The sequence below is a fragment of the Larimichthys crocea genome, chromosome III (assembly GCF_000972845.2).
Source record: "Larimichthys crocea isolate SSNF chromosome III, L_crocea_2.0, whole genome shotgun sequence".
Classification (NCBI taxonomy): Eukaryota; Metazoa; Chordata; class Actinopteri; family Sciaenidae; genus Larimichthys; species Larimichthys crocea.
In genome coordinates, this window is record NC_040013.1 from 25,525,503 (window position 1) to 25,538,805 (window position 13,303).

General features: G+C 41.1%; 1 protein-coding gene across 2 annotated transcripts in view; it reads left to right on the top strand.

The window, feature by feature from the left end:
• Nucleotides 1-7,418, top strand: part of ntf3 (neurotrophin 3) — a 32,867-nt gene extending 25,449 nt beyond the window's left edge. For both annotated transcript variants that reach the window (XM_019265583.2, XM_027278415.1), the window contains exon 2: nt 3,715-7,418. In XM_019265583.2, coding sequence (XP_019121128.1) covers nt 3,715-4,599 — 885 coding nt within the window. In that variant the 3' untranslated portion in view covers nt 4,600-7,418. The remainder of the gene's footprint in view (nt 1-3,714) is intronic.
• The last annotated feature ends 5,885 nt before the right edge of the window (nt 7,419-13,303 follow it).

Below are 13,303 nucleotides of genomic sequence, written 5' to 3' on the forward strand. Positions count from 1 at the left end.
CCCAGCCTCCACGTCTGAGTCTACTGTCAAGGAAGGAAAAAGAAATTGGGACATTTTCAGATGCTGGTGAAGCGAGTCAACCTCTGCCAGAAAGACAGAAGAACGAGCAAACAGATGGAGTTTGTTTTTCATTATTAGCTCTGTGGTCACACATTCAAACAGGATATAACACGGAGTAAACAGATTCACCTGGATGCCTTTGAAACAGGTGGACTCATAACATCCTGTGGCTGCACACCAATGTATTTTATTACGTTTTATCTCTCAGCATTAACATCTGTCAGCCTTGTTCTTTTTTTTTCTTACACTTTGACTTTCACTGACTACGTAACCAACACCTAATTATAAGCCCAACCCTAAATTCAAGTCCTTGTCCTAAAATAACTTCTTGTGGAGGTGAGAACGGGCAAAGTGTCCTCAGCGGGGAGGTGTTTCCTCATTCTCCTGTCCTTGTGCAGACGTTTGCTCCTACTATGAGTATAGAAACACAGGACAGCATATAGTGCACACACACACAGTCTCATTATTACCCTGCCCACTGAGAAAGTTATTGCTCACCCACTGTGCTTCGTTAGCCTCCATGATCCAGGATGTCAACATCATAAACTACAGAGGGCTTTTATGGCTGCCATTATGGCAGCAGGAGGGAAAATGAATTTGTCTGACTAGATGCAGTTTTCACGGACCAGGCGCCGATTTACAAAGACATCCTTATTTCTACATTTGGGTTTAGCGGAGGCAGAGAAGTTGAATGAAAACTCAAAGGTTGTGTCAGTGTCACCATCAAAGTGTCACGACTTTTTTTTATACGCAGTCCTGCCACATTGGTGACTTACCTCAGGTGGAACCCAGGGATCCCGTTGAAAAGAGGCCGGAGCAGAATGTATATAAATATGCAGTTTGAGTTGGGGGTGGGCTTCAATAGGGTCTAATCACATCTGCTTCTGTTAGGGTTATTTCAGACTGAGGGGCAGAGTCACAAGGTACGACTGTAAAGCAGCCCAAATATGAATAAAGTTTATAGCTTCCAGATGTGCCTTTAAAAGCAGATGGTGTTCACTTTGTATCTCATAGAATATTAGAATTCCTGTCCATTCACCACGCTGTAGTGCTAATACTTTTTGCCACCATCATTGCCAATGAATGAACTAAAATAACGCATTTTTAAAGTTTGAAACTCTTAACATTAAAGCCCTACGATGTGATATGTGAAAGGAGGTCTACAGTATATAACTCTAAAACTTTTTGTGGCTCCAGAGGGAACTGTCATAAATCAAGTGATGTCTCCTGAGTCAGTCAGCTGGGGCTGAAGACTTTGAAGTTTGAAAAGGTGAACCATTGTGGGTGTAGAGTTAGAAAGATGTGAGCTTATCAAACCTCTGTCATCTCTGCTTGAGACTTGTGGCTCCAGGCTACATTCCCCGCTATTAGGAAAGCACACCCAAATCTCTAAGCAAACTATATATGACAAAACAAGAAAAAAAATTCTTTTGGTTTAGAATGCATGATGGCTGTTGAGCTGTTAACATTGTGTTATTGCTGTGTGTAATGGTATGAAGTCATTACAATATTACAGATCGGAATATATCAATTATCAATTAATTACCTGTATTATCAGGATGGATATTATATGGCACATCTCTGGGAGGAGATGTTAATATGGTTAGAATAATTTCTCTGGTATAACTTTGAGCAAAGTTTCTAATATTTCATTGATATTTCAGACAGAAAATGATCTGCTGTGACTTTTGGCAAAACAAAGCCTGGTGTGTGTGTGTGTGTGTGTGTGTGTGTGTGTGTGTGTTTTCTGAGCCATTGATTGTAAGGTGACATTGGTGCTGAACAGATGCCCTTCTCTCTCCCTCCATCCAGCTGTAACATCGCTTATGGGAACAAGTCACCTCTTTCTGTTCGCAGCTGTCTGCTTGTCCATTGTCCCTCGGCTTGTTTTCTCCTCTCCTTTGAAAGGCATTCATCTGTCACAGGAACATGTAAAAACATACGTGTGTACATTGGATTGCAACATAAATAACAACTTCCCTTAAACATCACCAGCTGCATCTGTGGGAAGACTATAATTAAACTGCGTGGCACAGACGAAAAGTATGCTCATAGCTAATTTTGTTTGTCATACTTTTTAAAAAGACAGAACGGTGGTGTTAGGCAGCTACAACATCAGGTAACATCATGCAACGATTGGCAGCTGTTTTGAGCTCTACTCGCTCGGCATCAAACAGCATACAGGCTGGTAACGTAGCTGTCAGCTGGTGAACATAGTGGAGCATTTAGCAGCTGAACAGCAAGACATTTCCTTCAGGAGGTGGTGGAAACCAGCAACAGAGCTGACCAGACCAGAAACACAACTCTCAATTAATGTTAAAGTCGCTGTGTCTGCTGGATGTCTAAATAGGTTGCTAACTAGTTAGCCATATCATTTAAAGGTGATTATCAGTGACTGCCCCCAAGTATCAGTCATTACAGATACTCAACATACTGTTGTAAGATGAGTGGATGATTTAGGTAGAGGCTGGTTTGGTAATAATTTGGACTTCAGTTGGAAGCAGTAAGATGGTATGGTGAGAAAGAACCATAACACACCTGTGGCGCGATGATGCAATCTTTGCCTATCACTTCCACTTTGAACATATATTTGGGAAGTACCCAGCAAGGAATTGTAAAGATAGCAAGATATGTAAGTAATGTGCAAGTGCCAAAAACTGCAGTTCCATGAATGTCCACTTGAGGCTGGCTACAGATAAAAAATGGCTAACTTCACAGCAGAAACATTCTGGTACAAAAAACAGTTTGGGTCGGTGTTACATGTAGCTCTACAGGTCTTTGCGTCTGTGTTTTTTACAGGCCATGGTTACGCAGGGCGTAAGCTCTGCCTCTCCATCAATAAACTACATTTTACTATGCAAAGTTTTACACAGGGTCGTGTTTTCTCTTCCATAGCTGAGGTACTATGGTATAGTGTGTGTTTATTTTGTGTGCGAGACAGGTTTTTATTCAGCACATTTCAAATGCTTCTACAAAGTGTTATCATGTATTACTCAGATTCATGGGAGTTATAGGGCCACACGGTATGTTATACAAGCAGCACTCCCATCCCACACACACACACACACACACACACACAGAATGTACCTACCCTCAGGCAGGTTCACATGGAGTTTCTTTTAAATATGATTTCTAAGTGTATTTATGGACGTTTGTTTGTGAGGGACATAATGATGACGAAATAACGATATCTTTGAAAAGTCTTAATCTAGAAACTCGGTTCAATGCCATTCAAGACAATTGTGTGCCAAGTACCGTAATGTCCTCTGGGATACCCTAGGGGAGAAGCCGGGACATTGGGCTTAGGGACACACTATGCCCTCTCCTAAGTGAGCTATATGTCGCAGACAGTGCTGTAGCTCCAAATGTTGGCGATGTTGATAAGTAGCCAAATTGCAGTAATTAACTTCTCATTGTTTTTTAGAACACTGGCATGCACCTGCCCCTTTCACCTCACACAGTATCTTTTCCTCATCTCTCACTTTTGCCCCTTCAGCTCTCTCGCGTCCCTCTGGGGAGGTACACCTCAGTTTGAAAACCTCTGGTACACAGAGACTAATGTTTGTGCTCATTGTTAATTAAGTTCTAACTTTGGAAGCTAAAAGATCAGAAGTAGTGCATATCTCTTAAAAGTTACTCTTTCTGTCTTTGCAGATCTTGCAGGTGAATCTAGTGATGTCCATCCTGCTGTATGTGATGGTCCTTGTGTACCTCTATGGTATCCAGGCAACCAACATGGACAGCAGTCACCAGGGGCAACAGCAGCAGCAGCAGCCAAGTCCCGACCCCTTAAATTCCCTTATCATCGAGCTGCTTCAGGCTGACCTGACAAGGGGGAAGACCAGAGTGAACCAGAGCCAACAGGGGAAAAGCCGGGACACTGAGCCCAGGGACACGCTGCCTCCTCTCCTCAGTGCAAACCTTCCTTTAGAAGAGCAGGGCGATGCGGAGCAGTGGGGGATGGGAGGCCGCAGCGGTGGGAGCAGTGACAGCGGGGTCGACCAACAGGTGATGCTGTTGAACACGGACCTTCTCAGGCAGCACAAGCGGTACAACTCACCTCGGGTGCTGCTGAGCGACCGGCTACCGCTACAGCCGCCGCCGCTTTACCTCGCTGACGACTTTGTGAGCGGTGGATTGGACGGCGGGGCAGCGGGAAACAAGACACGAAAGAAGCGTTACGCTGAGCACAAGAGCTATCGTGGGGAATACTCTGTGTGCGACAGCGAGAGCCAGTGGGTGACGGATAAAACCCAAGCAGTGGACACCAGGGGGGACCCTGTTGTTGTTCTGGCCAAAATTAAAACTAGTGCCACGCAGGACATCAAACAGTACTTTTATGAGACGCGCTGTCGGACCCCCAGGCCGTTTAAAAGTGGCTGCAGGGGCATTGACGACAAGAACTGGAACTCGCAGTGCAAGACGACGCAGACGTACGTTCGAGCGCTGACGCAGGTTCGCAATACAGTGGGCTGGAGGTGGATACGCATAGACACCTCCTGCGTCTGCGCACTGTCGAGGAAACGTCACAGGACGTAAAGAAAACAATACAAGCCCTGCTGGGGACTACCTGTTTGGAATTCTACTTCATGTATAGGATTTTATTTCCTGTTCAAAGTGCTCCCTGCCACAGGATTATGTGTCATGTTGGTGAACAGCAACATTCTGCTATAAAGTGATACTTCTACAGAAGAAATCTTGGGTCCATTTAAATGATATTTCACATTAATGTGCTGCTGGTCCACAAGCCGGTGCAGTGCCGCTGTTATGGAAGAACTCATTTTAGAGGGGTCGGGGAGGGAGGGAGCGAGTGTGTGAGAGGGAACTGTATATATAAATTATTTAAATTATATGAAATGCATGTAGTTTATACATGTTTATCTATCTATATATGACGTATAAATATATTTGTGTTATTTATTGAAAGAAGTCTTCTTCAAAAGGAAAAAACATGTCTACAAAAAAGGAATGAAACAAGCTATGAACTCATTTTGAGACAATAATACAGAGCTGGGCTGCAAAGGTGCTTCACAGTAAGATTTTACATGTGCCTTGACCAGTGTGGCTGCAGAGCAGAGACGTAGGACATACAGTGACAGACAGCAGTTGCCGCAAATGTTTTGAGGAAACAGTTACAGGGACCTGTCCTGTCCGGTGCAGCAATATGGGGCCCTAATTCTTAGCATTACTCCCTAATGAGACAAATAAAACAGTATATCAGAGAGTTAAATGACCAAAACAAATTTCAGATTTGTGACCAAACATATAGTACTATATTTACACATTCACAATTCACTGTACTGTTATGTTGTACTACTCAGACAAAATAAAAATTCCTCTTTTGGAATCTGCTGGCAGTGACTGACAGAGATTTAAGACCAACGGTTTGGTTTTCCTCTGACCATTTTCACTCTGTTCAACACATTTTACTCTCAACTGTTATCATGAGCTGTTTTTTGTTTCTTCCAATTAATAAAGCTATATTTCTTAAATCTGGAAACATTTAATTAACGAACACCCATTTCAAATAGAAAAAAAAGACTTTACATTGGTAATAGCATATTATATTGCTTTAAGAAATAATACTATTCTCCAAAATATAATTTTAACATTTCTAGCATGCACTGTTGGCAAAGATGGACTACATGGAGTAAAAGCTGATTTTTTCAAGGCTATTAGCTAAACATGAGTTGTTGTACACCAGCAGCCATTGCAAGTCCCTCACTCTGCTGTTGTGTGTGAAACTTCAATCTCTCACATATGACTTTGAGAAAAGGCTTTGTTACTGGCTTTATGAGAATGGAATTTTATTTTAGTGAAGTGAGTCTAAAAAAATAGACCCTGAGAAATGCAACGATAACAACTGTTTGGGTCTTGAAAACTAGAGTGACCGGCTGTTTCAGGATCACATTTTTTAAGAACTTCAATGTGAACAAAGGGTCTTGGGGCTAAGTGATATATTTATGGTATTTATAAATCATCACAAGCTTCGTCCTTTAAATGCTTTAAATGTCTTGTGTTCAGGGAGTCCACAGTTCAGCCAGTGAGAGGAACAGTGATAGTCGATGAGAGGCCTGGTCAATAGTCATTTATTCTGCTATCTGATCAGATGTTTTACACTTCAGTTATCTCGCCAGTTACAGCACAGAGCGAGAACAAAGATATCAGATGGAGCTAAATCTTTATCAAATGGGGTCAGCAGTCAAAGGACACGGAGTTGATAATGTAAAAGAATATTAATTATCTGCAGAACTAATGCAGAACGGATGCAGGAAACATCTAGAGGGACTTTTACAATGGCTTCCTCTGTGTGCAGCACTAATGCAGGATAAATGCAGGATGAACTGAAAGTTCAGTGATGGTTATCGCCATGGCACTCTAATTATCTGATATTAGCTGCAGTATTTAGAGTTTGGAAAATTCAAAAGGCTGAACCGAGGTCAAATTCAAGAGCAAACTAGTCATAAAGTCCTTAATCTGTGAATTTATAGAAATGGGTCCCAATCAAGCCTGAAACATGGAAAAAAGAAGATATCCCGTATCAAAAAAGGAGGTTTCAGAAACACCATAAGCGAAGAAAAATAAACTGTAAAAGGACAATTAATATGACATTTTGCAAAGCTGAGAAACAAATCTAATTTCATGATTTCTAACCTGTAGCCTCCATAAAAAGTCATCATATCCGTAACAAAATGGTACAACCATCTGAGAGCATAGCAGAGAAAAAAAAGGAAAGAAAGTAAAAGATCAAAAAGAGCAAATCCCCAAATGTGCAGTGAGACAGAAAGAGACCAGAGGCAAAGAGATATGAGAGATATGAATCACTCATTATCAAATGCCTTTAAAGGTCACTGCAGGGCACTGTGTGTGTTAAGAGTAAAGCTGTGTTGTGTATTATGGTATGTGATGAGACAAGAAGACTTAGCCAATCAGAAGATACGTGATAAATAAGAGATGACTGTTAGCATGACAGCAATGCACGCCCCAGGTTACTAAGAGGTATGAGACATCAAAGTCAAAGCAATAAGTAAGAGTTTTAATGGCAGATTCCACTGTGTTGATTGGAAATGGACTAATTTTCAGGAATAAAGTTTTTTTTTTTTTTAATGAATGTACAGTGTTTGTGGAATAACACCCTCAAAGGATCAGGGGACTGCCACTGGATCAAGGAGAGCATACTGCACACATGTCTTTTGTCAAACTACTGTTATGTGAGGATTGGCTTGGCATGCATCTGATTTTTGTCAACAAATCTTGGGGTTTTAAAGGAAAAATCCACCTTTAAACATATTGAAACTTTGTTAGAGAGAAAAGAGAGTGATGTGGTGATTAGTAATGAACCATTTGTGCACTTCAGAGTCTCTTGTGTCTCTTGTTTTTTTTTTTTTTTTGTTCTTTTTTTTTTTTGCAGTGTTCTTCTACTCATGGACCATTGGCCAAATATGTGATGTCATGTCCAGATGGTTTTCAGAGTTGTCCAGACAAATCTGGTAGCAGAACATATTTTAGTCAACTAAAAGGTTGATGTCAGAGTTTGGTGTCAAACAAACAGATTCAAATGGAAAAGGCTTCTTGATAAAGCTGCTAAAGTTATATGTGACTCCTCACAATAAAATCTAGGTTCAGGTTCAGATATGTTCTCTTGGGGCACTCTGGGAAATGTATTATGCCAATAACTGAAGCAGAAGTAGTCGAAGCAGACACATACATTTTACATACTGATAAATGTTTGCTGGCAGGAACAATTGAGCTAGCATTGCTGCTAACCATACTGCTGATCCACCAAAGCTTTATTCACTGACAGGCTACTCCACATACTTTAATTTAGGGGTAATGCTAATGGAAAATAAATCAATAACAGAGCAGATAACATTAAATAATTCAGAAAATGTATTGATGGATTTTGAAAGTAATAGAGGAAGTGACAAAGAACCCCTAATGTTGAGTGAGTTAATAACACACTGTTCATCTGAAGGTGGATTTTCCCTTTAAGTGCCTTACTGCAGGGCACATACTGTAGATGGTAGTTACTTTACCTTCCTGGGCCAGATTTTTCCCACATGGAAACAGGATTTGGTCACAAACCTTATAATACCTAGCCACCCACAACAGCATCTGTAATTTGCAGGAGAGTTGCATCTCTCAGCTGGGCTGTAAATGGCTGTGCCATAACATACAGCTACTGCACAGTCTATATACAGCTCTTATGAAACTTTTATTGAGTTCTAAGTGTCTGGTCCGCGCCTTTGGTTAGTATGACACTGAACTTTGTAAACTCAAAGCAGACAAACATATTTTCAGCAACCGCATGTGAACCAAATTCAAGCTCAAGATGGTTTCAGTCATTCTGAAGCACTGGTTTTCAGTGCTGGTTTTTAAGTTACTGATTAAAATATGCTGGGAGCACTGAATGGGAGTGTGATGGTCTTCTTTTGGTCGTTGTGTTGAACATCTTGCTACACATAAGCATGTATGTTTTCATCATACAGTACTATGATATATATTTCTATGATGCAGTGAAACAGCTACAGTAGTTAATCTGTACTGCATAGTGTAGTAATTCCTAGGAAACATATTCATTCATATTGGATGATTTACATGCAATGCCAATGTTCACTGCCAACGCAAAAAGTAGTGTGTTGTATACATAGTGAGGTGGAAAGCAAAGATATTGAGATTGGAGTGGATAAGTGTGACGCACAATACGTCACATCTAATAACCGTGAAGTAAGCATGGAGGTTGGATCATTGATTTCAGATAAATTGTAGAAATGGTCAGACATTCCCACCCCCCACTCCACCTGATTCTGAATATTGGAAAGGTATGGGGTGAGGGGGTTACTGAAGCTATTTGATCATGCAGCAAGCAATTCTGATTAAGGGTACTAGCACCATAAACATAGATTATTTGCCATAACCACAATCTTTCATGAAACGTTCAATACTTGATATTATAGAAACAGAGAATTTTTAAAACATTGGCACTGGATATAAAAAGATGTCATTGAATGTAATGCAGAATCACCAATATGGACACTCTTCTGATAGGAAGTACCTATCTCATAAAATGCTAGGACTATCCTGTCTCTAAGCATGTATGCTGAACTTGAGCAGATGTATACCTTTGTATACCTTTATGTACCTATCTGTATGTGTCTAGGGAGTGAGAAGGCCCTATCCTCTGACCTCAGTTACCATAGTATTGTGTCTGGTGTTCCCAAAACAATCAAAAATGTAACACTCTCCCTACAGTGACCTCAGGACATGTGCTTGACCCTGCGAAAACCCCATATGTGGTATGCTAGAGTAGAAAATTCCTTCACAGCCTTTTGAAGCTTTTCTTAAGCACATTTTGTTGCCAAAAGAGTTCAAAGGAAGTAATAGGCACAAAGCTTGGCAGTGATGTTAGCCAAGTTGTGACACCCTGCCAGTCATGAGGTCATCCAATGCTAATTCTCTCTTACTAAAGCTTGTCCACAATGTGACAACATTAACTAGACAACCTATGATGATCCATCACCCATCCCTGCGCCCCCATGATCAGACATGCACCCTTTTTGAAGCCTGTTAGTGTAGTCCCTAAAGGTTTTTTTTATTTGTTATAAATTTGAGGCAGGTGAGAGGAAGTGATAGGAGTGAGCAGCACATTGTGGCGTCTCTAATGACACAGGGGTTTTACAGAGGGGTAAAGCTGACTTAAGGAGCTGTGCATACATGCAGAGCTGGGATTTGAAGAAGTAATCTCCTATTCTAAGACGAGCTTACCACTTGGCAGATCAGCAGCGCCTTCAATGTGCTGACTGAATAAGTGCTTACATTTAAAGTGCTTCAGGTGCTTGATTGTAAAGGGCAAATTTCAGTGAATGAAAGGAACCTAACCCTCTGACAGACTGGCGTTCTCTAAGTAGGACTATGAAACAGTAACACGCTCTGTGATTGCTGAAAGACAACACTCAGATAGTTTAGATGGAATTATTCATTTTGCCTTGTTCATGAATTCAAATAATCCATATGGCTCAGTGTTTTCTGAGGGTGTAGTAGCTGCTTAGAGTTCAGTTTGCCAGATTTTAGTGTTTATGCGTGCTAAATTAACATTGGGCCAGAGCAAAAGTGCAGACATGACTAACTCGTCTAATCTGTGATGTCCCGACAAACGTACAGGTCCAGACAGAATTAGTAGGGGAACATGGCAAAGGTGATTGTAAGAACAGCCAGGATGATTACGTATAGTATTACAAATGACATAGGGATTATTTAAGGGCTAAATCTAAAATACAAGGCCTGGCCTTGCTTCCTTAATGGTTCTTTCAGCATTGAACACTGACTTGACAGACATAGGCCATTCTGGGTTCAGGAGGCAGACACGGTCAACACCTTTAGGAGTAGACTTAAGACTTTCCTTTTTGATAGAGCTTATAGTTAGTTAGATCTGTGTGTGTGTGTGTGTGTGTGTGTGTGTGTGTGTGTGTGTGTGTGTCTGTCTGTCTGTCTGGATTTGTTCTGTACACGTGACTATCTATCCATTGCACGTCTGTCCGTCCTGGGAGAGGGATCCCTCCTCTGTGGCTCTTCCTGAGGTTTCTTCCACCTTTTTTCCTTGGTAAAGGTTTTTTGTGGGCAGGTTTTTCCCCACTCGAACCGAGGGTCTAAGGACAGAGGGTGTCACTCCCTGTACAGATTGTAAAGCCCTCCGAGGCAAATGTACTTTGTGACTTTGGGCTATACAAATAAAATCTGATTTGATTTGATCTGATAGGCGTAAAGAGGACTGGCTGAACTTGTTTTCACCTATACATCAGTTTGTTCTCAAGATATCTCAAATATTTCTGAAGCAATTTACTTGGAATTTGGCATACCTGAGGGCTGGAGATTGAGGCGATACGATGTTACTTCTTGGTTTAAGTATGAGTCTGTCTGTTAATGACTACCACACTACACAGCTATAAGCATTAAACATTTCTTTTTTTTGTTGTTATCAGCCCCCATTTTGAACTTTAACTTTAAGTCCTACAAATGTAACAAAATGCAGAATTAATACAAAACTCTGACATGTACAGTACATAGACGTATCTTTTCTGATATGTCACCTTTTAGAAAATTACATCACTTTTTAGTGTTGTCCAAAACACAAACCAACTTAGTTATGGTTAAGGAACAACAACACAAGAATTATAATACTTTAGATACTTTGGGTCTCTTTGCTAAAATGTTTGACACCATGGTTTTTATCCATTTTAGGAAAATCAATCAATCAATCAATCAATTTTATTTGTATAGCCCAAAGTCACAAAGTACATTTGCCTCAGAGGGCTTTACAATCTGTACAGGGAGTGATACCCTCTGTCCTTAGACCCTCGGTTCGAGTGAGGAAAAACTTGCCCACAAAAAACCTTTAACAGGGAAAAAAGGTGGAAGAAACCTCAGGAAGAGCCACAGAGGAGGGATCCCTCTCCCAGGACGGACAGACGTGCAATGGATGTCACGTGTACAGGACAAATCAACATCAACATATTGTACAATTACAATGACTGATAAAATGACAATGAATTACAATGAATGATAAAATGACCACAGTAGCAGATATGGTAGTAATAATGACAGTAATAATATGCGTAGTGGACGTCGTGCAGGATCACAGCAGCAGCCACGATCCACGAGAACCTGCTGGACGACAGAGCACAGAAACTCCGGGGAAGTTTGGGGGGGGGTCTAATCCTATGGCAGCATAACTAAGGGATGACCTGAGCCAGCCCTAACTATAGGCTTTATCAAAAAGGAAAGTCTTACGTCTACTCTTAAAAGTGTTGACCGTGTCTGCCTCCCGAACCCAGAATGGTAGTTGGTTCCACAGAACAGGAGCCTGATAGCTGAAAGCTCTGGCTCCCAATCTACTTTTGGAGACTATAGGAACCCACAAGGAACCCAGCGTCCTGAGAGCGCAGTGTTCTAGAGGGGTAGTAAGGTATTATGAGCTCTTTTAGATATGATGGTGCCTGACCATGAAGAGATTTGTAAGTAAGGAGAAGAATTTTAAATTCTATTCTAGATTTAATAGGTAGCCAATGCAAGGAAGCCAAAATGGGAGAGATATGATCTCTGATTCTTGGTTCCTTCCTGTCAGAGTACACGTTGCGACATTCGGAATATAACTGCAAAGTCCTAAGAGAACCTTGTAAGCAGCCTGATAACAAAGAGTTACAATAGTCCCAGCCTGAAGTAACAAATGCGTGGACTAGTATTTCTTCTGCATCCGCCCTTGAGAACAATGCGTTGTGATTTTAGAGCATGTTCGTATGGAAGAATGCAGTACCTCGAATCCTTGTTTTATGGGACATACAGGACACTCCTGATCACAACCAACCAAGAGTCTTTCCAGTGGAGGCTGGAGGCCAGGGTGGTCCCATGCTAAAGTAACTAAGTCTCTGAAGTAGAAAGAGAGTTTCTGAGGTGTGTTGGGTCCAATTACAAGAACTTCAGATTTTGTCTGAAATTGAACCATCAAAAATTGAGGGTCATCACTTTTTATATCCTAAGGCATGCCTTGAAGTTTAGTTAACGATTGGTTGAATCAGGCTTGATCGATAAATAATTGGGTGTCGCAGCATAACAATGAAAATTGATAGGTGATTCCAATAATGTTCCCAAAGGAAGCATATATAAACTAAATAGAAGTGGTCCGAGTACAGAACGTGTGGGCTCCATGACAAACGGGTGGATTATGGAGATCATCATTGACGTGAACAAACTGAAGAAAAAATACTGAATCCTTAAACAGCGTAGGGCGGTTCCTTTAATGCCAATTTGATGTTCCGCCAGTCTTGTAAAAATTTGAAATGTCAATGGTGTTCAATGCAGCACTAAGATCTAACAGGACAAGTACAGAGATGATCCGTTGTCTGATGCATTAGAGGGTCATTTGTAAACTTTGACTAATGGGTCTCTGTGCTATGGATGCACTCTAAATCCTGACGAAAATCCTCAAATAGACTATTGTTATGGAGAAAGTCACACAGCTGATTAGCTACAGCTTTCTCAAGTATCTGAGACAGAAAGGGAAGGTTTGATACGTTCTGTAGTTGGCTAAGACCTCTGGGTCTAGTGGGCTTTTTAAGAAGAGGTTTAATTAATTACAGCTACCTTAAAGGACTGTGGGTACATCCTGATAATAAAGACAGATTAATCATATCCAATAACTAGCTACATTACTAGCTACAGGTAAAAACCTTGAGCAGCCTGGTTGGGA